At 34.8% G+C, this 24,975-nt stretch overlaps 2 protein-coding genes across 2 annotated transcripts; both read left to right on the forward strand.

Moving 5' to 3' along the window:
- The first annotated feature begins 4,947 nt into the window (after positions 1-4,947).
- LOC125194860 lies at positions 4,948-8,959 on the forward strand. Its single transcript, XM_048093076.1, has 2 exons — positions 4,948-5,411; positions 8,953-8,959. The coding sequence occupies exons 1-2, from the start codon at positions 4,948-4,950 to the stop codon at positions 8,957-8,959; spliced, it is 471 nt and encodes a 156-aa protein (XP_047949033.1).
- A 12,326-nt stretch (positions 8,960-21,285) lies between these two features.
- LOC125193391 (LOB domain-containing protein 25-like) lies at positions 21,286-23,327 on the forward strand. The gene is made up of 2 exons (XM_048091172.1): positions 21,286-21,591; positions 22,670-23,327. The coding sequence occupies exon 2, from the start codon at positions 22,674-22,676 to the stop codon at positions 23,124-23,126; it is 453 nt and encodes a 150-aa protein (XP_047947129.1). The 5' UTR covers positions 21,286-21,591; positions 22,670-22,673; the 3' UTR covers positions 23,127-23,327.
- The last annotated feature ends 1,648 nt before the right edge of the window (positions 23,328-24,975 follow it).

Genomic DNA, 24,975 nt, shown 5'->3' on the forward strand with positions numbered 1-24,975 from the left:
TGAATTTACCAAGTGGCTAACCCCGGGCTAACCACAAAGTAACCATAGCCCGGCTATGGATTTTTCCAAACATTCATCTCACCCAACATGGGGAAGGACTCCCACAAAGGAGACACTCTTTTTATCTAAATTCTCAATCTAATCTCTAATCTATTACAAAAGATACATAAGGCCCTATTTATAAATGTGGGAGATTGGGAGATGAAAAGTCACTCAAACTAGGGTTGGAATATGAAAATGCACTCAAAATAATTCAAAATCCCGCCTTTTTGAAGTCTTCTCGGACACAAAACGCTCGGTCGGGCGTTTTGGGGCCTTGCCCGGGCGTTTTCACTGTCGTCGGGCGTTTTGCTTGTTGGACTGCGTAGTTTTTGTAAAACGACCATAACTTTCTAATCCGAGCTCCGATTGAGGCGTGCAAGGTACTCACGCGAAGCTCTTTCGATGGAGAAGACAATGGTGGTCTTTGACAAGCATTTGGACATCATATGGATAGGCGAATATTTGCTCGAATTTGACCCCAGTTGCGGCTTGGCTCTTTGTCACCTCTTCTCTTCACTTTCCTTGGTTTAGCGCTACCCGGATTCGTATCACGTCTGGTTGTCGATCTCCTCTTACAAATTCACGCAGAAAAATCCTCAACTGCTCATCTTCTGATCGAAGAACTTGAACACTACAATAGTGAACTCATCCCACTAACAATTTATTCCAATTTTGCATTAAAATTTATAGTTTCCATTTCCATAAAATTACGTGCACTTTCCCATAAAATTTTGTAATGAAAAATTATTGTCCCATAAAAATACGTGCACTTTCCATTTCCATTCGTTCAATAAAAATACAAAAATATGTGCGTTCCAATTTTGGAAAATTATACTCCCTCCGTCTAAAAAAAATAAGAACAATTTGTGTATGACACAGGTTTTTAATGTAGAATTGATAAAGTAAGAGAGAGCGAAAAAAAGTAAGAGAAAAAAAGTGAATGAGAAGTAGTGTTAGTGGAATGATGGGTAGGGTTATTATTTGTTGAAAACTTTACATAAATGAATGTGCTCTACTTTTAGTGGACGGCCAAAAATGGTAATTGTGTTCTATTTTTTGTGAACGGAGAGAGTATTAATTTAATAATGTATCCACTTTCACTACTTTAACTACCATTCTCATCCTCTATCTTATTTTACCATACCATTTTTCTCATATCTCTTACATTACCAACTTTGTCTTAATCTTTGTGTCATACACATTACCTATATTTTAATGGGACGGAGGGAATATGTTTTTAAGATTTGTAGCAAAATTCAAATTTTGTGTGAGCATACGGGCTCAACTCTAGCTCCAATATGGGACATATTAATACGAGACTTATACTAAATTGCCAATCCAAATTAAAATGACAATTTACCATATCAAAAGTCTTAGATTTAGGATCAGATTCAACTTTAGTTTGCTATGTGGTAAATTTGTTTGTGTATGTGTCGCAGATTGTTTGATTATTTTTGATTTCGTATCACAGATTGCTTGGAACCATATGTTGAGAATTGTTTGTCTATGTATCACAAATTGTTTGTCTATATACTATAGACTAATTGCCTGGTTATTATTTTAACTTTGGTGTTACTATAGTGATCCCTTGGACCAAATATAAAACATATTAATATGGGATGGAGTAAAATATATAATCGGAGACGGATGGAGTAACGTTTGAGTTGTTGGTAGTTAAGTGCCATCACCTGAGTTACGGTCCTGCCTTTTGTAGATGCAAACGAACGCAATTAGTAAACCACTTTTTTCTCTCTGAATTTTATTATAGTACTCCTAGTAGTCCTTCCGTCCCATTCAAGATGGCCACGTTCTTGAATGGTACGGGATTTTAGGAAGTGTTGTTAGGTGGAATAAAGTAGAGAGAAAAAATTTAGTTGAATATTTTAATGAGGAGAGATAAGAGAGGGGGTTATTGCTAAAATTGGAAAGTGGTCATCTTAATTAAGACAAACAAAAAAGAAAAGGTGACCATTTTAAATGGGACGGACGGAGTACTTATTTATTCTAGTTTGTTTAAGAAATAATGAACGTATTTTTAAAATTGATTCTTCTTTAAATAAAAATATCTAAATTAACACTGTAGGTGGTTGGCTTCAGTTATCTTTATTTTATTATGAAAAATTAAAGGTAAAAATGTGAAAAAATATAAGGCTACGCGGATTTGACTTTTGAGTTTGAGGTGCTATTCGAATTTATTTCATTTAAATTTTAGTACTTATTATGTTTGTTATTGATAAACTTAATATTAGTAACATATTTTCGAGAAGTTTCTAACTCTAAATATAATGGTTATGATGGTGATTTTATATTATATACTCTATGGGGTGTGTTATATTGCTAACTCATCCTTAAATTGTTAACTACAACTAAATGATAGGTATTAGATTTTTAAATTGAAGGTGAAGACCATTCAACTCTTGAGTATTAATATCATGCACAAAAATTATCAATAGGGGTATTAATATCAATTAACTACAAAATTAGTTATAACTAGCTTTTAAAAGAAATCCCAAAACTTTAAATTCATAAACATATATCAAATTAAAGATAATTTTACAAAGATTTCAATGATATCCTACATGCATATGTCAACATACTATATAAAATATGTCAATATAATACATGTAGAATGTAAATATAAACAATGGGTTAACATTCTTAAAGCATTGTGCTTACATTCTCAAAGCATTGTGTTTATATTTTCGAAACACTATATTGACATTTTCATCCAAAACCCTAATTTGGAGTTTTTTTTTATCTTTTTCGATTTAATTAATAAAAACAAAATTTACACGTGGCAAATTATAAACCACACGTTTTTCAAAATCCTATAATCTTAAATTAGTTGTAGTTAGCAATTAAATGATGGGTTAGCAATTGATCACTCCTCATATTCTATCTGTATATGAAAAAGTAGTTTTATTTTAATTAACAATACTTTTACAATTTTTTTCTATTCTATCGTATCGTCTATTATTAGAAATATTTTTTATGAACAAAAGGATTATTACTTTTTCAAAGGCATTTACGGGGCAGGGCGGCGACGGATCCTTGAGTAGTAGGGTGCATTTGGGTTTCGGTTCGGTTTTTCGCCCAAACCGAACCAAACCCGAAAAACCGAATTTAGGCTAAAATTGAAACCGAACCGAACCGAAAAACCAAAAAATCGAAAAATTGAAAAATCGAAAACCGAACTTAAAAAATCGAACCAAATCGAAAAAACCGAAATTTCAAAACAAAGACCAAAAAACCGAAAAAAATACATATATCTAATTTATTTTATTTTATATATACTAACAGAATATAAATATATATAATATAAAATTAATATAATATATATAATATTTATTATATAAAAATATATTAGAAGAATATATATTATATATATGATATAATATACTAAATTAATAGGATAAAAATATATAATAATATATTTAAAATATAATTCGGTTTTTCGGTTTTTCGGCTTTTTTTTCGCCCAAACCGAACCGAACCGAAAAACCGAAACTTTTGTATTTTTAAAACCGAACCGAAACGAAAAACCGAAAAAACCGAACCGAATTTCAAAATTTCGATTTGGTTCAGTTCGGATATTCAGTTTTCGATTATTTTGCTCACCCCTATTGAGTAGTGCGTGAAATGGAGGAAGAGTGAGACCGACGCTAGATGGTATATAGACTGGGCCCTTATTTTATTTCATAAAATGCGAGGGAGGGAAAATTGTTTTACTATTATCTATGTATGGACCGATTAAATTAAGGTATTGGGCATGGGTTAGTATATTTGTTGCATGGATCTTAATTAAAATGTGGGCTAAATAAGTTTGTTTAGGCTGAGTATAAAATTTAGTTCCGGGCTCTTTTAAGTAAACTAATTTATTTTAAATTTAATTAATTGGAGTAATACAATTTTTTGATTTAATTTTTCGATTCAGGATGATCAAAATAAGTAGATCATTGAATTTAATTAATACTCTAATGTAACTAACTTCCAGATAAATTAATCCATAAATTGAACTTGTCGTGTTAATTAAAGAGAGAACTATAGTCTGCGAGAAGAAAAAATCTAAAGTATTTCTAATTGAGACGAAGTATAGAATGCATATCATCAATAGGATAGACGCATATTATCTTACTTTAGATTCCTTCTTGAAGCTAAATAGCGTGCTACTTTTTTCTTCGAAAAGGGCGATCACGAGGAAATTAAACTCAAAGGTGGAGATTATATCTGAAGTTGGAAAGCATACCAGGTGTGCTTTATATATCATACACGGTCAGTGTGAATATATTGCTTCCTCCATACTTATTTCCTTTTTCGCTTATCCATAAAAATTTGTCACCTTTCACTTTTACCATTTTTAGTAGTGGACCTTAGGGTGTCTCCAACGGCGCCCCTCCCGTTCGCCCGTCGACGTCCACGCCCATCCCGAGTGCCCCTGCGAAGGGCTCGCCCCTCGCGTCGACGTCCGACCGGACGTCCGCCACTGTGGCGAAGGTCGGACGTCCGGAATTTTTAATTTTTTTAAAAAAAAAAAAAAACTTTATAAATAGGGCTCCTCCAACATCATTTCATTCACACCACTTGTGTTGACAAGTTTCTCTCTCTAACCTCTTTTTTCAATTATCTATAACGGCGAGTAGTCGTGCGGGTGGTAGTGGCATAGGCGCTAGTGATAGTGATGGCTTTAGTGATGATGAATTGGATCTCGCTGTGCAAGCGGCGATTGATCGACGGATCGCGCAGAGGCAGCAGCGCGCGGCAGCAGCGGCGGCGGCCGTGCCTCGGCCGATCCATCGCCGACGGCATGTACCCCGGGACCACATTGCTGCACATCAGCGGTTGTATGAGGACTACTTTGCTCCAGAGCCGTGTTTTGGGGATGCCTTATTCCGCCGACGTTTTAGGATGCATCGTCCTCTGTTTATGCCTATCGTTGGTGCATTAGAGAGAAGGTACGAGTTTTTCAGAATCAGGGAGGATGCGGCTGGCAAACCCGGACACACGCCATTACAGAAGTGTACGGCCGCAATCAGGCAACTGGCGTACGGAGGCCCGGCCGACATGTTCGACGAGTACCTCCACATTGGGGAGTCTTCAGCCGTCGAGTGTCCGTTGGAGTTTTGCGCGGGCGTTAGAGCGATATTCGGGGATCAGTATCTTCGGCGTCCGAGCCCCGAAGACTGCCAGCGGCTGATTAATATGCACGGGTCGGTGCACGGGTTCCCTGGGATGTTGGGCAGCATCGATTGTATGCATTGGGAGTGGAGGAACTGCCTCGCCGCCTGGAAGGGGATACACACTTCCGGCTTCAAAGCCAAGCATCCCACGTTGATCCTTGAAGCTGTAGCTGACTACCGGCTATGGATATGGCATGCTTATTTTGGAGTGGCCGGGTCGAACAACGACATCAACGTCCTCCAGTCGTCGCCCCTGTTCAACGATCAGTGCAATGGCGTTGGTCCCACCATCAGTTTCGTCGCCAACGGCAACCAGCACAACATGAGATACTATTTGGCGGATGGGATATACCCAAACTGGCCCGTCTTTGTGAAGACGATCAAGCATGCGATCGGGCCAAAGAAGTCCTACTTTGAGACCCGACAGGAGGCAGCGCGCATTTGGTGTGCTCCAGAGTCGATGGGCGATGGTGAGGGGTCCGGCACGGCAGTGGTATATTCCCAACATCGGCGACATCATGTACGCGTGTATCATTTTGCACAACATGATTGTCGAAAGTGAAGGGGACGAACTGACTCAGTGGACCAGCGAAGATGACACGGGTGCCGGTCCAAGCCACGGCGTGGCCACCGCGAATGTGAACATGGGGGTACCTCATGGAGAGGTTGAGCGGTTGCGCGCATTTGCCGACATGCGGCAAAGAAATGCCCATATTCGACTTCAGGAGGATATCATCGAAGAGGTTTGGATGCGGAGGGGTGGACACTGATGTGGTTGTTTTTTTTTTCTATCTACTATGTAATTTTTTTTTTCGAATGATGTATGTTTTTTTCTTATTGAAATATTCGTATTTCCCGTTCGTATTTGTGTCGAATTTTAATTCCGTGAATTTTAATTTAATTGTGGGAAGGGCTAGTGGGAGGGGCGAGTGGGAAGGGCTAGTGCAGTGGGAAGGGCTAGTGATGTGGCAGTGGAATGGGAAGGGCTAGTGCTGACGTGGCATGGGAAGGGCTAGAGGGAGGGGCGAGTGGGAGGGGCGCCACCGGAGACACCCTTACATTCCACTAACTCATTCTCACTCACATTTTATTTTAAAACTAATATATAAAAGTAGAACACACGTGCCACTAACTTTTTAAACCCACTTTCTATTACATTTCTTAAAATCCGATTGGATCAAATAGTGACGAATTTTGGGGGGACGGAGGGAGTATAAATTACAAAAAAATTGAACTCTCTCCGTCCCCAAAGAGTATGAACTTGAAGTTCAGCATGAGTTTTAATAAATAAGGGAAAAAGTAAGAGAGAGAGAGAGTAATGGAAATAATGTTAGTGGAAAATGAGGTCTACATTATTATAATGATGTAAGTGTTAATGATAATGGTATAAGTTGTAAATAAAATGATGTGTAGGGGTAGTATGTTATTTGAAGAAAGTTCAAACTCTTTAGGGGCAGACGAAAAAGGAAATAATTCATACTCTTTGGGACGGATGGAGTATCATTTCCATGTGTTTTTTTTTGAACTCGCATTTATGATTTTTTTCAAGTTATTATGTTGTCATAAATAATTTGTTTTATGTGAGGTCTATCTGTTCGTTACGCCATAGATGATTGGATGAAACGAATTCGGCCTCCGATAGGACTGCAAATATTATTCGAGTTAGTGTACATAAAGGAATGAACCGAGTGTTATGGAGAGGATTGGTCGGTCAAGTGTATGCGGAAGGTGGTCAACTGCGTGGCACAAAAGACGTGTTCAGATATGGCGGAATGATGGAATAAACTTAGTTTGATCAGATGAAATTCATGTAAATAAATTTAGTAAGCTTGGGTTTTTAAGAAAAATCCACGTATGTATGTTTTGGCAAGTGTTAAGTACTAATTCATACATATATCTATACTCATATAAAGGGAGACTTGTTTGGAAAAGTTACAAAAGTGCCACTGGGCCCACATTTGGGCGGGAAACATTATGAAATTTGGGCACCGTCTTATCTTAAATTTTATTATCTTATTGTAAACTGCAGTTTGTTTAATATTGATCTTATGTCTGATTAGTTTGTATGGACCGAGAATTTAAGGGTATGGCTGCAACCTATTCATGTTAGCTTTGCATAGGCTTTATAAAAAAAAATACCATTATTCTATTAGGGCTCGGATGGTAGCTCCCACAATTATTTTCAGGGATTTGTTGGAAATGGACTTTTCCAGAGTTGATGGGCACAATTATCATCTGTTTGGTTCAGTCCACCCATATTATTAAGCCCAATTCAGTCGTTTGGTTCAACTTGAGAACCCTTGAAAATAATTATGTCATGCCTATACTACCCTCCTTCTTTCTTCTCAACAGAGCCCAAAATTCACCGGACGCCATGGATTGTCAGATCTATGGCATCGTCTTCCTTCTCACCCTAGCCTCCGCATTACCAGAAAATCCCCCCGCCAAGCCCTCCAACCACACCATCCTCTGCCGCTAGAAGATTCCGCTCAACGGCGACAAAACCATGAGCACCGCCAAACTCATCAAATCCGAAGACATCGTCCACCCCGACGGAGTAATCCCAAACAGATCGGACCCTTATCGAGGTAAAACTCCACAGATTGAACATTCAAAACACACCTGAGTCGGATTTGGATTCCACAACGCAGCCGCTCTGAAATTGCGTCTGTCGGATAAGTGCACTTTACCAGTTCAATTGTGCACGGAAGGGGGTGATGGTTGCTTCGATTGGAGAAATTCGGAGGGTAAAAATGGGTATACACCACCGTTTCAGCCAAATCCTGAAAACCTGATCTCTAATACTTGCTCACTGCCGAGATTGAGTTAACATGAAACCGCTGATAGTAGTATGTACACATCGGAAACTCGACTGATTTTACCGGGTCGTGCGATTTGTATATGAGCTACCAAACGGTGGAAAATGGGTGTGAACAGTGGTGTTCCAAGGTGTTTCAAGCCTACCAGACACACCCTTACAATATAGTATCTATTTATTCCATTCTCCCAAAGTTGTCTGATTCACTCCAGTTTCCAATGCATTTTGTCTCTGAAAAAGAAATAGTATTTCATATGTTAAATACATATTTAAAACCTTTCATAAATATCAACTTATAAATATATATGCAATTCATGTTTTTTACGGAAAATTAAATATAATAATGCAGTTTTGAAATAATACTCGTTGTGATCCATTATTTACATACTTTGCAATTTGTCCCTGAAAAAACATATGTATATAGTCAAGATGTGTGAACATAATATTCAGATGCAGAAAGTGACAGAAAGGGGACACCATACTGAACCCTAAAATTCGCTTCTCTAAAGAAAATAGAGAAAGAGGACAGTAATTAATTGAAATCTAGCTATTTTAAATTTAAAAGAATGTGAAAAAATAATTGTATAATTTTTTGCTGTACATATAATTGCAGAATGTGTGAATCATTATAAATATGATAAGCTTAACATCTTCAAAGCAGTTCTCATTATTTGTAATGTACATTATGCTTACTGTGTGCAGAAATAGGTTATGCAAAATAAACACATTTATGATAGAAATGATAGCAGGTGTAGTAATCAATGTACACCTATTACATAAAATTTGAAACCTATGATAGAATGACTAATTTTTAAAAGTATCAGATACTAACTAATTAAAGAAAGTTTTGAAAATTATAGATATAGATTGGAGCATTGGTAGCAAGTTTCTGAGATCTATTGTTTGAAAATTCAGGAAATAGATGATAGAAATCTTAGTAGTGATAGATAATGAAACAGAGAGCTAAAGTGGAAGCCATTGAAGGCATGGCTAATGAAATAAGATAACTGCAGTATTTGATAAAGATTGTAGGACAACTTTTTGATATCACACAGTTCGTGCAAAAGCTATTACATATATAGGAAAGAGAGAATGATCTAGAACAAAGAGAAGATCAAAAGATGTAACCGACTGGAATAAAGTCATAGTTAAATGCTCCCAGATTATTTCTTATTTGTTCCTTCCTTGGTGTAGCTGAAAGGACTTTCATTCATGACAGACTTGATTAACACTTCATTCATCTTCAAGTCTCTAATTCCATGATTGAGGATAACAACGTTTACACTTCCCCTCAATTCGATCGAGGATCGTGAACATACTCCGAGCTTGTTCCGTAGACGAGAGAAGAATTGTTGGCTAAGAGGTTTGGTGAAGATGTCTGCTGTCTGGTCAGCTGTGGGAACATGTCGGAGATCAATCTTCTTCTCAGCAATCTTATCTCTGACGAAATGAATGTCGAGCTCGATGTGCTTGGATCGAGCATGGAGCACTGGGTTTGATGCAAGAGCTATAGTGCTGAGGTTGTCCACCCAGACTGTGGGACAATGTGAAGGTTTCAAGCCTAATTCAGCAAGAAGTGAGCTTAGCCAAGTTATCTCAGAAACAACGAGGGAAAGACTTCGATATTCTGCTTCAGTACTAGAACGAGATACAACTTTCTGCTTTTTGGAGCACCAAGAAATAAGATTGCCCCCAAAATAAGTGCAATAACCAGAAACAGAACGACGATCATCAGGATCCGATGCCCAATCCGAGTCAGAAAATCCAGTGAGCTCAGAATTTGAAGCACGAATATGAATCCCATAATCAATAGTACCAGCAAGATAACGAAGAATCCTTTTTACGGCCTTCCAGTGTTGATCGAGAGGGCATGCCATAAACTGACTAACCTTGTTCACTGAAAAACTGATTTCCGGCCGTGTGATCGTTGCATATTGCAAAGCTCCAACCACACTTCTGTAAAGTTTTCCATCAATGGTAGGATCACCCTCATCTTTGCTCAATTTCAAATCAGAGATCATAGGTGTGGGGGAAGCTTTGGCGCCATCCATCTTGACTTTAAGCAATAATTCTTTTATATAGGCAGCCTGACAGAGATGAATCCCATGAGTGGTTTTGGAAACCTCGACACCTAAAAAATGTGAAACTTCTCCGAGATCTTTCAGTGAGAACTTACTGTTCAGTTGTTTGATAACAAGCTGTACTGTAGAGAGAGAAGACCCTGTTATTAACATATCGTCGACATAAAGAAGAAGGTAAATGACCTCCGCTCCCTTCTTGCGAAAAAATAGAGAAGTGTCTGCCTTCGACTGTGAGAAGCCAAGACCCATAAGCACTGACTGTATGGTGAGAAACCAAGCTCGAGAAGCTTGCTTCAAGCCATATAAGGCTTTATTGAGCTTACAAACCATGTTGGGACCACCTTGCTCGAAGCCAGGAGGTTGGCGCATATAGATCTCCTCCTCCATGGACCCATTTAGAAAAGCATTGTTCACATCAAGGTGAGTGATAGACCAGCCCGATGACACAGCAATGCTAAGAATAAGGCGGATGGTGCTTGGTTTGACCACGGGGCTGAAGGTGTCGGTGAAATCAAAGCCAGGTTCTTGAGAAAATCCCTGGGCCACTAGGCGAGCCTTGTGATGGGCAATCAATCCAGAGACATGTTGTTTAATTCGAAAAATCCAAGTACACCCAATAAGGTTTTTGCCGGGAGGTAATAGAGTGAGTATCCAAGTCTTATTGCGGAGGAGAGCCAAAAATTCCGTAGTCATGGCAGCTTTCCAAACAGGGATTGTGAGGGCTATAGATATTGAGCGAGGAACGGTGGATGAGGGGTCAAGTGCGACGAGGTAGAGGGTTTTTGGTTTGAAAACTCCCGCCTTAGATCTAGTCACCATGTGATGAGAAGAAGTTGACTTTGCTACGAGGGGAGGAGGGTCAGATGATAGATCAGTAGTAGATGGCTGAGAATTTGGAGAATGAGATGAAGATGGCAGGGAAGTATCTGCAGTAGGAGTGGATGAGGAAGTATCTGCAGCAGGAGTGGGATCGACGTGAGCATCGGTAGGGGAGAGATCTTCTGGAGAAGGAGTACTCGGATAGGAAGAACATGTTGGGATGGGTGAGAGCTGAGGAGCAGGTGGCAGAGAAGGAAAAGGTGGAGGTGATGATGAAATAATGGGTGAGGATGATAGATTGGGCACTAGGGAAGGAAATGAAGAGGAACTTGAGTATGAACTGGAGAGCTTACGGGGAAAAGTGTTTTCGTCAAAGAGAATGTCTCTGGTGATGACTACTTTCCCACTTGGAAGAAGAGCTTTATAGCCTTTGTGGAATGGGCTGTAACCAAGAAAGATAGCAGCTTCTGAGCGAAATTCAAGCTTGTGGTGATTGGTGGGACGGATGTGCGGGTAACACAGGCAACCGAAGGCTTTAAGAGACGTGTAGTCAGGTTTCTTGCGATGAATTTTCTCATAAGGGGAAAGGAAATTTAGAGTGGATGAGGGTAGGCGGTTGATTATATGGACGGCAGTGGAGAAAGCATCATCCCAAAAGGATGTCGAAAGTCCGGACTGAGCAAGAAGGGTTTAGCCCATTTCGGTGATATGGCGATGCTTACGTTCGGCCATTCCGTTTTGTTGGGGAGTGTATGGGCAGGAGACACGATGTTGGATTCCACAAGACTGAAGGAGAGGGACTAGCCCCTTGTACTCACCTCCCCCTTCAGTTTGGAGGCCTTTTATTTTGGTATTGAATTGATTTTCTGCTAAAGCCATGAAATGTTTGAATGCAGTAATAACATCAGATTTTGATTTTAGGAGATAAAGCCATGTGTATTGACTGAACTGATCAATGAAATTAACATAGTATTTGAAACCATTCCTTGAGCATAAGGGTGCAGGAGAGGATGAAGAAATATAAGGAAGACGATGACTCTTAGCAACACAACAAGGATGAAAAAGAGAATTTGATTTTATTGGCAAGTAGGGAATGTTACAACTTAGCAAAGCCTTTTCAACAATATTAAATGCACCATAGTTAGACTGAGAATAAATGTTCTGATTGCCTCGACTTTGTGCCATATTTGCCGAAGGAGTTGCAGAGGAGTTTCCATAGTGAGCATTAAAGTTTGGCTGATGAGGCTGCGAAATAGCCGGCGAAAAGTTTTGTTGGTACCTGTACCAGCATTTATTCGCCATGTGACCAGGTTTCTGACAGAGCTGGCAGGTCACTCTATTTCCACGACCTTTGTATCCTCCACGGCCACCACGACCTCGAAAATGGCCACCTCCTCTGCTACCTTCCCCTCGATTGTAGTTGCTTCCATTACGGTTGGGATGAATTTCCTATTTCTCAGCTGGAGCATGAGAGAGATGGGCAGATGGCTGAGAGCCATCCATGTTGATGATGGAACTTTTGGTAGCCTCGAGTCTCGATTCGAAGTTCAGAAGAAGAGCTGCAACTTCCTGAACAGACCAAGTTTCACCTTTAGAAGTTATGACCACCATGACTGGGTTGTATTCGGCACCAAGACCACTCAAGATGTGAAGAATGTGATCAACTTCCATGACTCGACATCCTGCTGAACCAAGCATGTCACATAGAGTTTTGATTTTATTCAAGTATTCGCTCATAGTAAGGGAATCCTTTTTCGCTGTCTGGAGTTGAAGCTTGTAGTTCATGATTTTCGCCTTGGACTGGCTTGCAAAGTTTGTCTCAAGAGCTGACCATATCTCTCTGCTTGTAGTTAATCCAACCACTATAACCATTGCACTATCAGCGAGGGATGACTGTAGCCACGCCGCTAAGCGTTGGTCTTGACGATACCAATCGAGAAAGCTGGGATTGGGTACCATTGTTGTTGATCCGGTAACAGCAATCATCTGCGGTGGAACTTCTTGTTCACCCATGAGGTACGGCTCCAGACCGTATCCTCGAACAGTAGCTAAAATTTGCTGCCTCCATATTAAATAGTTTTCTTCAGATAATTTTGTGGAAATAGGGTGGTTTTGAGGCAAAATCGGAATAGAAGGAATCTGATTTTCAGGTGTGAGTTGCGTGAAACTCGAACTATCGCTTTCTGTCATTTTATGGGTTTAAAAAAAAAGAAAGGGAAAAGAGGTCAAAGCCTTGGTACGAAACCTAGGCTCTGATACCATGATAGATAATGAAACAGAGAGCTAAAGTGGAAGCCATTGAAGGCATGGCTAATGAAATAAGATAACTGCAGTATTTGATAAAGATTGTAGGACAACTTTTTGATATCACACAGTTCGTGCAAAAGCTATTACATATATAGGAAAGAGAGAATGATCTAGAACAAAGAGAAGATCAAAAGATGTAACTGACTGGAATAAAGTCATAGTTAAATGCTCCCAGATTATTTCTTATTTGTTCCTTCCTTGGTGTAGCTGAAAGGACTTTCATTCATGACAGACTTGATTAACACTTCATTCATCTTCAAGTCTCTAATTCCATGATTGAGGATAGCAACGTTTACAAGTAGGTACATTAATTAATCTGCACTCATTAGAGCATATATAGAGAATTTCGTACCTTGGCCGGTGACGTTTGTCGCGGTTAACTTCGAAGTCGGCGAGGAGGATGATCTTCTCGGGTTTGTAATGTCGGCGCTGAGAATGAAAAATGCTATTTATATTTTCATTATAATATGTTATTAAATCATAATGTTTATTAATTATATTGATTAATTGTAGTTATTGTTAAGTGGATAAGTTTAATGAATATTGATTGGGCTCCTTCCTTTTTTCGAAATTGGGCTTTTAAAGAAAAATCAGTCTTTGTATTGGGCCCTTTTCAGATACAAGGAATTGGGTTGTTATTTGTTTTTTGTGTGGGCTATCCTGAAGAATTTGATTAGGTTGGGCCTAGAGGATCAATTTTTAATTTGGATCATTATTATCGTAAATTCTCTCTACTATTATAATTATAAATTATAGTTGATAGGATTCTCTCTACCATTATAATTGTAAATTCTATTGTTTTCGCATTTTTATAATAGTTGTGCAAATTTTATAATTTCTTCCTAAATCGCGAAAGTTTATTAAGGTTTTATTAATTTATAAAATTAATATGTTTAATTTTCTTTGATTCTACTAATTATAAATTTTCTTTGTGTAGTTGACGTTGGTGGATCTATTCAATGTCTCATAATTATAAGTGATAATGTTACTACTCTTCAAGGTGTATTTCGATACAGTAAGAATAAACACCACGGTTATTCTCTTAATTTTTATTTTATTTTCCTTATTATTCAACATTATTTTTCGAAAATCATTTGGCCTGTGCATAGCACGGTTGTTAACACTAGTATTTCTAAATGTGCAGATTGAGTTGTAATGGGAAAGGAGTTGAGCGGAGTTTTGCCAGTTGATCATTGTTTAAAGTAAGATTCTCGTAGGTGCATGTCTTTAAACATGTCACTGTGTTTAACATTTATTCTGTTCCGTACTTTGATGAGTCTTTAGAAAATCGATGCTTCAAATGTTCTATTCAGATCCTTGTTACTCCCTCCATCCGTTATAATTTGTCTCCATTTGACCCAACACGGGTTTTAAGAAATGTGAAAAAGTTAGTGGAATATGGGTTCTACTTTTATATATTAGTTTTATAATAAAATATGAGTGAAAATAAGTCAGTAGAATGAGAGATCCACTACCAAAAATGGAAAAAGTGAAAGGTGACAAATTTTTAGAAACGGACGAAAATGAAAATAAGTGACAAATTTTCAGGGACAATGAGAGTACTAAGTATAATTATTATGAATTCTGTTTTGTTATCGTATAAATGAATGTTTGATTCTTGCAAACTCCTATTTCTATTTTCTTCTTTTTATGTTCTTGTCCTAGTTGTGGTTTTCTGGATTTTGTTATTCTTAGCAAAGTGTGGTCGTGATAATAATGTATTTAGTACGTTCTTCGTTCTCTCATAGCTTAGGTAAAACTTTTCGGCATGAAATTTTAGAAAAAGATATTTCGTATGTTAAGTAGATAGATAAAAAAAAGTACGTGATAAGAAAAAGTATAGAAAATAGAATAGAAAGTGAATAAAGTAGATAGAATAAATCAAGAGAGAGTAAAATAAGAGTGAGGAAAAATGTTAATTATAGTACTATATATGAAAATGACTCAACTATGAGGAAACTTCTCAAAATGAAAAATAACTCAACTACAAGAGAATGAAATAATACTATATTTTAGAATTTGTACAGTACATTAATTTAATTTAAATTATGTTTATGTGAGACTATTTTTAAACTTTTTCTTATACTTTCTATTTAATTTATCAATTTGACATTTTCTTCTTCTTTTTTCCTCAAACTAATTTTTTTTCCCAAAATTTTCATCTAATATTTTTCTAATTTCAAGTCTTAGTAGGTATTCAATCTCTAACATTAGGCTTGATTTATGTTAATTTAGTAGGATGGTGTTCGGTTTACCAGATAAAATAGTAGCATCTACGATTGAGTTGTGAGATTATTTTATTTGAAGGGGGTTGACTATGACTAATTATTATATGATTATCCATCTAGTATTGAGTTACGAGATTCAATCTCATGAACTAAACACACTACATATTTAATCCCGAAACACAATTTTGCAAATTGAACAGTCCCAGAGGATTAGAAATGATTTCGAATAGTTTGAACCAAAATAACAAGAGAAGGAATGAACAAAATTATGTGATAGGAGGTTAAGTCCCAGAGGATTAGAATTGATTTCGGATAATTTGAACCAAAATAACAAGAGAAAGAATGTATACAAAGTTATTTGATAGGAGGTTAAGCCTCTCATTTCGGCTAATTTGAACCAAAATAACAAGAGAAAGAATGAATACAAAATTATGTGATAGGAGCATTAGCAGAGCCGGGATTCTAATCGTGGGCCCTAAATTACTGTTAAAATTTGTTGAGTTGTTTTGATGTCTATAACACAGAAAGAACCCGACATGAATAATAGAGTGAAATTGATTTAAATAATACTCCTTGTGTAACATGTTACTCGCACTTTTCTATTTTAACTCGTCCCAAACTACTTATACTATTTATATTTTAAGAATTATGAATTAGGATATTTAATTAATACATTAGAGTTAATTAAGTATTTCATTAATAAGTGATCTCTCATTATACTTAAAATATTAATTTAATTACATTAAAAAATCAATCTCCAATTAGTGATCTAAAATGAAAATTGCGAGTAATACGGGACGGAGGGAGTATTATACTATGACATATTTTTACATCTATGGGAGTAATAATATTATTCCCTGTAAATACAAAATAAAATTATTTATACAATATTAGTAGCTATAAGATTATATAAAATTACTAGAGAAAATAAACAAAATTACTAACATTAAAAAATCTAACTAGTAAAATGTAATTAGTAAGTAGAAGATAAAATATTTAAATGAAACCTAAGGAGACATGAACAAATACAAACATAATGGGGATGCCGGGGCGTAAACCCGGGATCAATGGTTTCCAAAATCAATATCTATACCAACTACGCTACCAAAACATACGCAAAATGTTGCGGTCATGTGGAGTGATATATACTCCCTCTGTCTGCAAATAGAAGTCCCATTTTTTATTTTAGTCCGTCTATAAATAGGAGTCTCGGTTCTCTTTTATCATAAATGGTAAGAGGGTTCCACCTTCCACTAACTCATTTCACTCGCATTTCATTTAAAACTAATATATACAAGTGAACCCCTATTCCACTAACTTTTTTCCACCCACATTTCTTAACATTTCTTAAAACTCGTGTCGTCCATAAATGAGACTTCTAATGTCAGACAGAAAAAGTAGGTAATAGTCGAATGGTTGAGGGACCCTTGGGCCCCTGGCCCCACCTAGTTCCCCAATGGACATGAGGTTAAGCCTCTCATCACTTAGGGTGTGTCGTTATACTTCTTCCGTCTCCGATTAAGAGTCACACTTTTCCATTTCGGTCCGTCCCCAATTAAGAGTCACACTTCATTTTTACCATAAATAGTAAGTAAGTCTCACATTCCACTAACTCAATTCACTCACATTTTATTATAAAACTAATATAAAAAAATGGATCTCACATTCCACTAACTTTTTCAACCAACTTTTATTTATATTTCTTAAAACTCGTGTCTGGTCAAAGTGTGATTCTTAATCGGGGATAGAGGGAGTATCATGGAGTACAGTAATGCTATGTATCTGGATATTGGTGAACGTTCTTTTCTTTCTAGGTACATGTCGGCAAAAGTAAAAAAATAAATAAAAGTAAATTAAGAAGTACATATGATGAAAATTAAAGTGATCAATATTTGGACAAAATAGTACTGTATGGTTTCAATTTCAGATGCATGCATACAATCAGATGGGCCAAAAATAACATTGATGAAAATGCATGACTTTTGACCATAATTTATACTATACCCTTAACTACCTTATCTAAACCCCATGCTGCCGACATTCTCTTCACTTTTTGCTAAATGAAAAAGTTGTTACCATTATGTTCATATTGCGTTATGATATATACAGAGAGAATTATAATCAAAATTGCATCTTATAAAGAAGACTAAATATCAATTTTAGAATTGCGTTATACCAAACGGCTGTAATTGGTTCCACACGACAATCCAATTTAATTAATTATAACGTTACGTTCACAGTAGAGTATGATATATACAGAGAGAATTATAATTAAAATCAAACTACGTCTTATAAATAATAAATATCAATTTTAGAATTTGATATTATACGGTTGCAATTGATTCATGACAATCCAATTTCATTAATTATAACGTTTAAGGATAATTTTATCAATTAATATAACAAGTTATGAATCTTATGATAATTCGTTTTTCAATTGCAAGTTTTAGCCAAATTAACATAATTTCCGTACACATTTAATGTTAATCGATCTCCATAGTCCTTGTTTTACAAACCCATTTCACATCGGATGAGTGAGGAAAGTTGAAAGGGGTATATAATTCTTGTCCAATCCCAATTAGTTTGAGACCTTTTGGGAATGACCCAAAATCAAATTCGTGCGGACTTGACCCAAAGCTGACAATATCAAACTAATGTTGTAGTCGACGATCTTAACACGTCCCATAAAAAACCAAAGTATGTAAGTATTTATTTCAAATGTCATTATAATGATATAAAATTAATGTTAAGATAAAATATATTCTCGAATTTTGTAATAGTGCAAATGAGAGTTATCACTCTACCTTGATTATCAGAGTTAATATACTTGTAATATGATGAAATGCATTCATTGTTATGATGAAATAAATTCAATGCTATGCTGATTTAAATTTAATTTTATGATGAAATGTATTTTTAAACTTGTAAAATAACTGATAAGGAAAAAATTTAATTCGATGCTAGCATTCATATTTTTTTGGCCTTTTCAAATACAATCATTGATACTATTTACACCATAACTACTTTACCATTTAATCTTATGAATTGCAGAATATAATGGCATGCACAATGATATACTCTTGACCACTCAAATTTTGTTCCAATCAATCATTTTTTTATCTTTGTTATACTAAGGACTCGTTCGGTTTGCAAGATTATACTTTATGATTGATATGAATTATATTTGGTTTGTAAGATTGAATTCTACGATTTAATTTTAGATGAATAATCATGTAATAATTAGTCATAATCACTCCCTCCAACTAAAATAATTTCACTGTTTAATCCTAGATGAATTATCATTTGTACATTTTATAAAGATTTAAGATGATATATACGTCCGTGTTGTTGATGTTTTGCGTGATCAACTGATATATATGCATATTTATATCAAAACCCTTCGTATGATTTTGTTTTGTGTTTTGACATTAAGATCTAGTTTTGCATAGATCAAATCCCTATGAATGCATGTTTATAATTCTATCGGTACACGAATTGTACTAACATAATATGATAGATGTATTTATACATATAGTACTATGTATCTTTTAGAGACCCAAAAATTGAGACGCAATTATTAGCGTTTGAATTTTTTTAAGAACAATCATAATTTATGATGCAAAACAAAACATTCTGAAATTGAGAGCAAATTGTCTTAATCTTTTATCATTTTAGGACGCTCTATTTATGTCCCTTAATTTTAATTGAGACACTAACAATAAAGACACTTTATAAAGCGTTGGTGGTATAGTTAAATACACAAATTAGCATCCTTAATAACATTAAAAAGTATTTTAAGTCTAATGTTTTTGTTGCAGTGGTGTCGACTGATGCATAAACCATATAAATGATTTCACAATTTGATCTAGAATAGTACCAAACTCGAGCAATCAAATAACCATACACTGACGCTATGTCAATCTATCATCATATACTCTCTTTGTCCCATAAAAATATACGTTCTTTCTTATTTAGTACTCCCTCCATTCCAAGGAAGATGACTCCTTTCTTGGGCGGCACGAGATTTTATGCAGTTATATTTTGTGTGTTAAGAGGAGAGAGTAAAGTAAGAAAGAGGGAATAAAGTAGAGATAAAGGTATTTTTATTTTAAGTAATGGGTCATCTTAGTTGGGACAAACCAAAAAGGAAAGTGTGTCATCTTCAATGGGACGGAGGGAGTACATTTGATAAGAATATGTACTTTCTAATTTTGGAAATTCTTTTTATTTTAATAAGGTGAGACCCTTTCTCCACTAATAATACTTTAATTACTTTTTCTCTTTTACCTCTCTCTTATTTTATCAATTTTATATATAATTCATGACTAATCCAAAATACGTATTCTTATGGTAATTAAGAAGTAGTACTATACAATATCAATATAACTGTGCCAGTATCTCAACAAAGAGCACCAATTCATAAATACATCATTTGGTATGTATTATTATATCATTATTAACGTATTGATATATTGACAAACTTTTTACACTCCATCCTAACCACTTATATAATATATAAATCTATATATGCATGGTTATATTGATATTTGACTTTTATTAGTATATTGATATTGATACTGATATAATAGATGTGTTTATATTGTAACAATTTTTAAAATACTATGAACATTAAAAAAAAATTATCAAATTTTTTATCTGATTATATGCAATTAAAACATTATATTGATATTATATATTGTTTCTATTAACAAATGTGATTGCTAGTACTTATTTTTAATCTAATGAATGTTACTTGATCTTTATTATGCACGTCATTAAATGGTCTTTGTTATGCACTAATGTTCTGGTAAAATGAACCCATTAATTGTAATCACAAACAACTGTGAATTATTATCACGAACATGTGTGGCTTTATATAAGCAACATTAAAAATTATCATTGCAAATATATGGATGGTTAAAACATAAAAATAGAAAATCCCATGTGACCTCATAGAGTAGGGAGGGGCTAAGCTAATACTCCATTTGTCATATTTTGACGCTCCCAAGTCCCATCTAATTTAATCAGACATTAAAAAATGCATTTTTCCATATATTTTGTCGTGTTCAACTGACGGATAAGAATAAAAAGTTGAAACAGAATTGAAATAGAGAGAGCTATATGCACTATAGTTATATCTAATGTTACTATATTAAATAAATTAATAAGGACAAATAAATAGTTAGAAAGAACATATACTATAATCCATTTTTCTCTCAAATAAAAGAATTATTTTAAAATAATATTAAATCTGAAAATATGCATATACATTCCAAAACATTATTTTAAATTACGAATAATTATCATATATTATCTCTGTTCACAATTTGTAATGAAATAAGCTAGCTAGTTAAAAGATATACTACTAACAATATGTAAGATCCAAGTAAAAAAAAGTTTGCATCAGGTGAATTCATCACAACATCTCGTGATTAATTAACTTTTCAATGTCTAGTTAATAATGGGCGAGTTATAATGAAACCCTCTAAATTAATATTGTGAGAACATAAAACTATTTTCAGTCTTTGTATACACAATTTGTTTTTATGGCAAGAATACTTTTATACAAAAAAATTATTACTACTTTATAACCATTCAGATTCAAAAATTTGTTAAACAATCTCACACTCACCGACCGTTTTTTTTAATTTTTTTTATAAATTTGTCCCCATTCATTTAGCTATTCATTGGCTTAATTTATTAATTAAGAGAATTGAGTCAGCCTCAACATTATGTTGTTTAATTACTATTAATATTTGAAGCTTTTGCTTTTGCATCGATTCCTTCATACCTTACACTCTCTGTATGTATATATGTATGTACACGATCCTCAGCTTTAGATAATTGGTATACATATATTTAAATATTTAACCATATGTCTCCAATTCGCCTTTAGGGTTTTCCCACTTTGTAATATTTTCTCTTCACCTTCACATAAACGCACACGCACACAGTTTGCATTTGAGACATTAATTAGGAATGAATATTCATTTGAAATATCAGCTCGGTGATCGAAGATCTACATAAACTAGCTGCTGTTTTCACAAAAAAGAATAGGTTTTTCAAGATCAGAAGAGAGAGAGATCCAACTAAGGAGGTGTATACCAGCCAGCCGGCAGGTTCTAGCTTAATCTTAATTAATTTCAAATTTACTTTTAGATCCATTTATTTCTTTCTATTTTGGTGGTTAGATTTAGTTTGATATCTTAATCCTCATCATTCGATTTTTCTTTGGAATTTTAGGAAAAATATGAGATGAAATCATTGAAAATTCCTATGCACACAATTTATGTTTATCCCATTTGGATAATTTTCTTAATAACTTTTTTCACTAGAATTAAAGTTAAATTACAAAGACTGATTAGAATCGTGGATGAGTTTTTATATATTTGAAAACGTTTTCTTTCATTGCAGTTTTCAGATTCTCAAATACAAATTTGTTGAAAATTTTCCTTTCTGAAGTGTTTTTTATATGCTGATCAGAAAGCTCTAAACTATTTCTCTGTATTATTCCTGGTAATTATAATTAAAAGAAAATTCACATATATGGGGCTTATATATTATAGCCAGACGCATCCTACTTCAATCGTATTGTTAAATTATGTACTTAATCAACGGAAGAAAGTATAGTAATTAACCGATCAATAAATATTTATATTCTGAATATTTTAGCCATGTACACACAATTTGATCGCATCATAAACAAATACTGCATTCATCAGTCACTACTATTTTTCCAATAGAAGAAAGTATGGCGGCTGGGGAATTATTACTTTCTTTTTTTCCTCTAAAAAATAATTAAAAAATAATTTTATTTCATAAAAAATTCAAGCTGTCAAATTCTACTTTTTATAAAGAATTCGTTCAAAAAAAACCTAACACTTCACAAAATCTCAACATAAATACACAAACATCATCTTGAAATTAAATTTGGTCGAGTTTATACAACATCAACTTAGCACATTTCACTGAATTACACATGCATTTGTTATTATTACAATTGGTTTGGATCATGCTTTTTTTTATTAAATATATTGGTTTTCAATTTCTTCGTGATGCTATTATTTTTGAATTTTTTTATTTATAAATTTAAATTTATAATCATGTTCGCTTCATAAGACCATATAATAATGTTTGTTGTTATTTTTATTTAAATAATGTGTGGACCAAAAAAAATGTTCCCCGTTTATGGTGTAGAGTTATGGCGGCTTCTTCTCCTAGCAGCAGCTACTCAAACCCTCCGTGTGCCGGCTGCAAATTCCTGCGGCGGAGATGCCTCTCCGGGTGCATCTTCGCGCCATATTTCCCGCCAGAGGAGCCTACGAAGTTCGTGAACGTGCACAAAATCTTCGGCGCCAGCAACGTGAGCAAGCTGCTGAACGAGATCCCGGCTCACCAGCGCGAGGACGCGGTCAACTCGCTGACTTACGAAGCCGAGGCTCGGCTGAAAGACCCCGTGTACGGCTGCGTGGGCGCCATCACCATTCTCCAGCGCCAGGTTTTCACCCTTCAGAGAGAGCTCGACGCCACCAATGCTGACATCATGCGCTTCGCTAGCGGAGCCGGAGCCCCTGCGGATGATCTGAGAGGAAGCGGGTCGGGTTATCCTGACCCGAATAGTACGGATTATTGGACTGGGAAAGGTCAAGAATGATGGAGGCAACTAGTATACTATCACTATGTGTGTATATGAAAATGCATATATGCATGTAAAGAATTGACTATGCTTTGGTAATTACTAAAGTGTGTTGTGTATATGATGAAATGATACATCAACTATATGTATGCAAAAAATTGACTATGCTTTGGTAATTACTAAAGTGTGTATATGGTGTATTATGTGTTTCAGTTTTAATCTTATACTATCTCTGTTCCATAGTAGTAGAGTCATTTTGTCATTTTGGTACGTTCCATAGTAGTGAAGTAATTTCTCGTTGTAGTAAAAGTCAAAATATTTATTCTCACTTATTTTAATCTCTTTTACTTTATTCTCTATTCATATTTCATTTCATACTTTACTCTTCCTTTACTTAACTCACTTCACACAATTTTTCTTAAATCACACCGAAAACAAACGCATCCACTAATATGTCACCTTTTTCTTACAATTAACGATTGTACTAGCTAGTGTAGGAGTTGTATATATGCATTATGTATGAGGCGAGATCGTAGGATTATTTGACGATATAGAAGGATTAATTATCTATTTTACGATGGATTAAATTTAACTACAATATTAATTTACCTTGATCTCTTTTTCCGACAAACGGAGAAACATATATTAAAAGAGAAGTCATGTCTAATCTAGAAAATAATTTTAATCAAAGAACGATAAGATTGTGGAATGATTCAAAGAACCAGTCTCCTTAAAAAAATTCATAATCTTAAATACGTGGAATGGTATAAACCTTTAGAAAAAAAGGGTGACTAATTAATAACTTCAGAGCTTATATGACAAATAAAAGGTAATTTTATAATAAATCTAACGATATTCGGTTTTGATTTTTGTGTTCAGAAAAAAAAAATTTGACATTTTTAAAAAATCAATAAATACCAACATATCTATGTATACTGTTTTATACACGTATAATATCAGTCTATACCACACACAATGTCTCCGTATACGCCATATATAGCAACTTTCACTTAAAAAAACTTACATAACTTTTAAGGATACAAAAATCGGAATGCAATTATTTGCGTTAATTTTTTTTAAAAAAATAACAACAATTTAGGAGGAAAAAGAAAGTGTTTCTAATTAAATTAAGGATATATTACCTTAATCTTTTGTTTTTTTTTAGACGCTTACATTTGCATTCTCTAATTTTAATTGAGACACTAACATTAAGGACAATTTTTGAAGTATTGGTGGTATATTTAGAAACACAAATTAATATCTTTAATTGCATTAAAAACTTCCTTAACTAGTTTTTTTGTTGTAATGTTTATGTGTCACACAACATATAGTAGTACATCATTATATGGAGTAGGTTTTATATAGCGTCATTAGGTTGTTTTGACAATTTTATAGGGAGATACAATATGTGAAATAAGTAAATATTGAATCATGGCAAAAGTATTTATTTGATTGGAATGACAGATTGGGTACATTACACATACTTAACTGATTTACTTAAATACTCTAATCTTTACAACTCTTCAATGTGAAGAGCTTTAATTCTTTTGAAAAATAAACGATAAAAATGTACGAAACATTAATCTCAAGCTCGATTAATTTTGTAGAGATAGGCAGGCTGATTCCTTATCATGTCATTATTCATCTAATGTTATGTTGTGAATTTCAATCATATGAACCGAATATTTTCAATCAGAAAATCTAATTAATCTCCCAAATTGAAGAAACGGCACATGTATAATATCTGCTTATGTCACATACAATATCAGTATTATATACTTACTTGACAATTTTATTCTATAATTTTAAGGTATACCATAACTATATTTAATTTAGTGGATACCTATATTCTTTTTGCATTAAAATA

Source organism: Salvia hispanica, chromosome 6, assembly GCF_023119035.1.
Source record: "Salvia hispanica cultivar TCC Black 2014 chromosome 6, UniMelb_Shisp_WGS_1.0, whole genome shotgun sequence".
NCBI classification, from domain to species: domain Eukaryota; kingdom Viridiplantae; phylum Streptophyta; class Magnoliopsida; order Lamiales; family Lamiaceae; genus Salvia; species Salvia hispanica.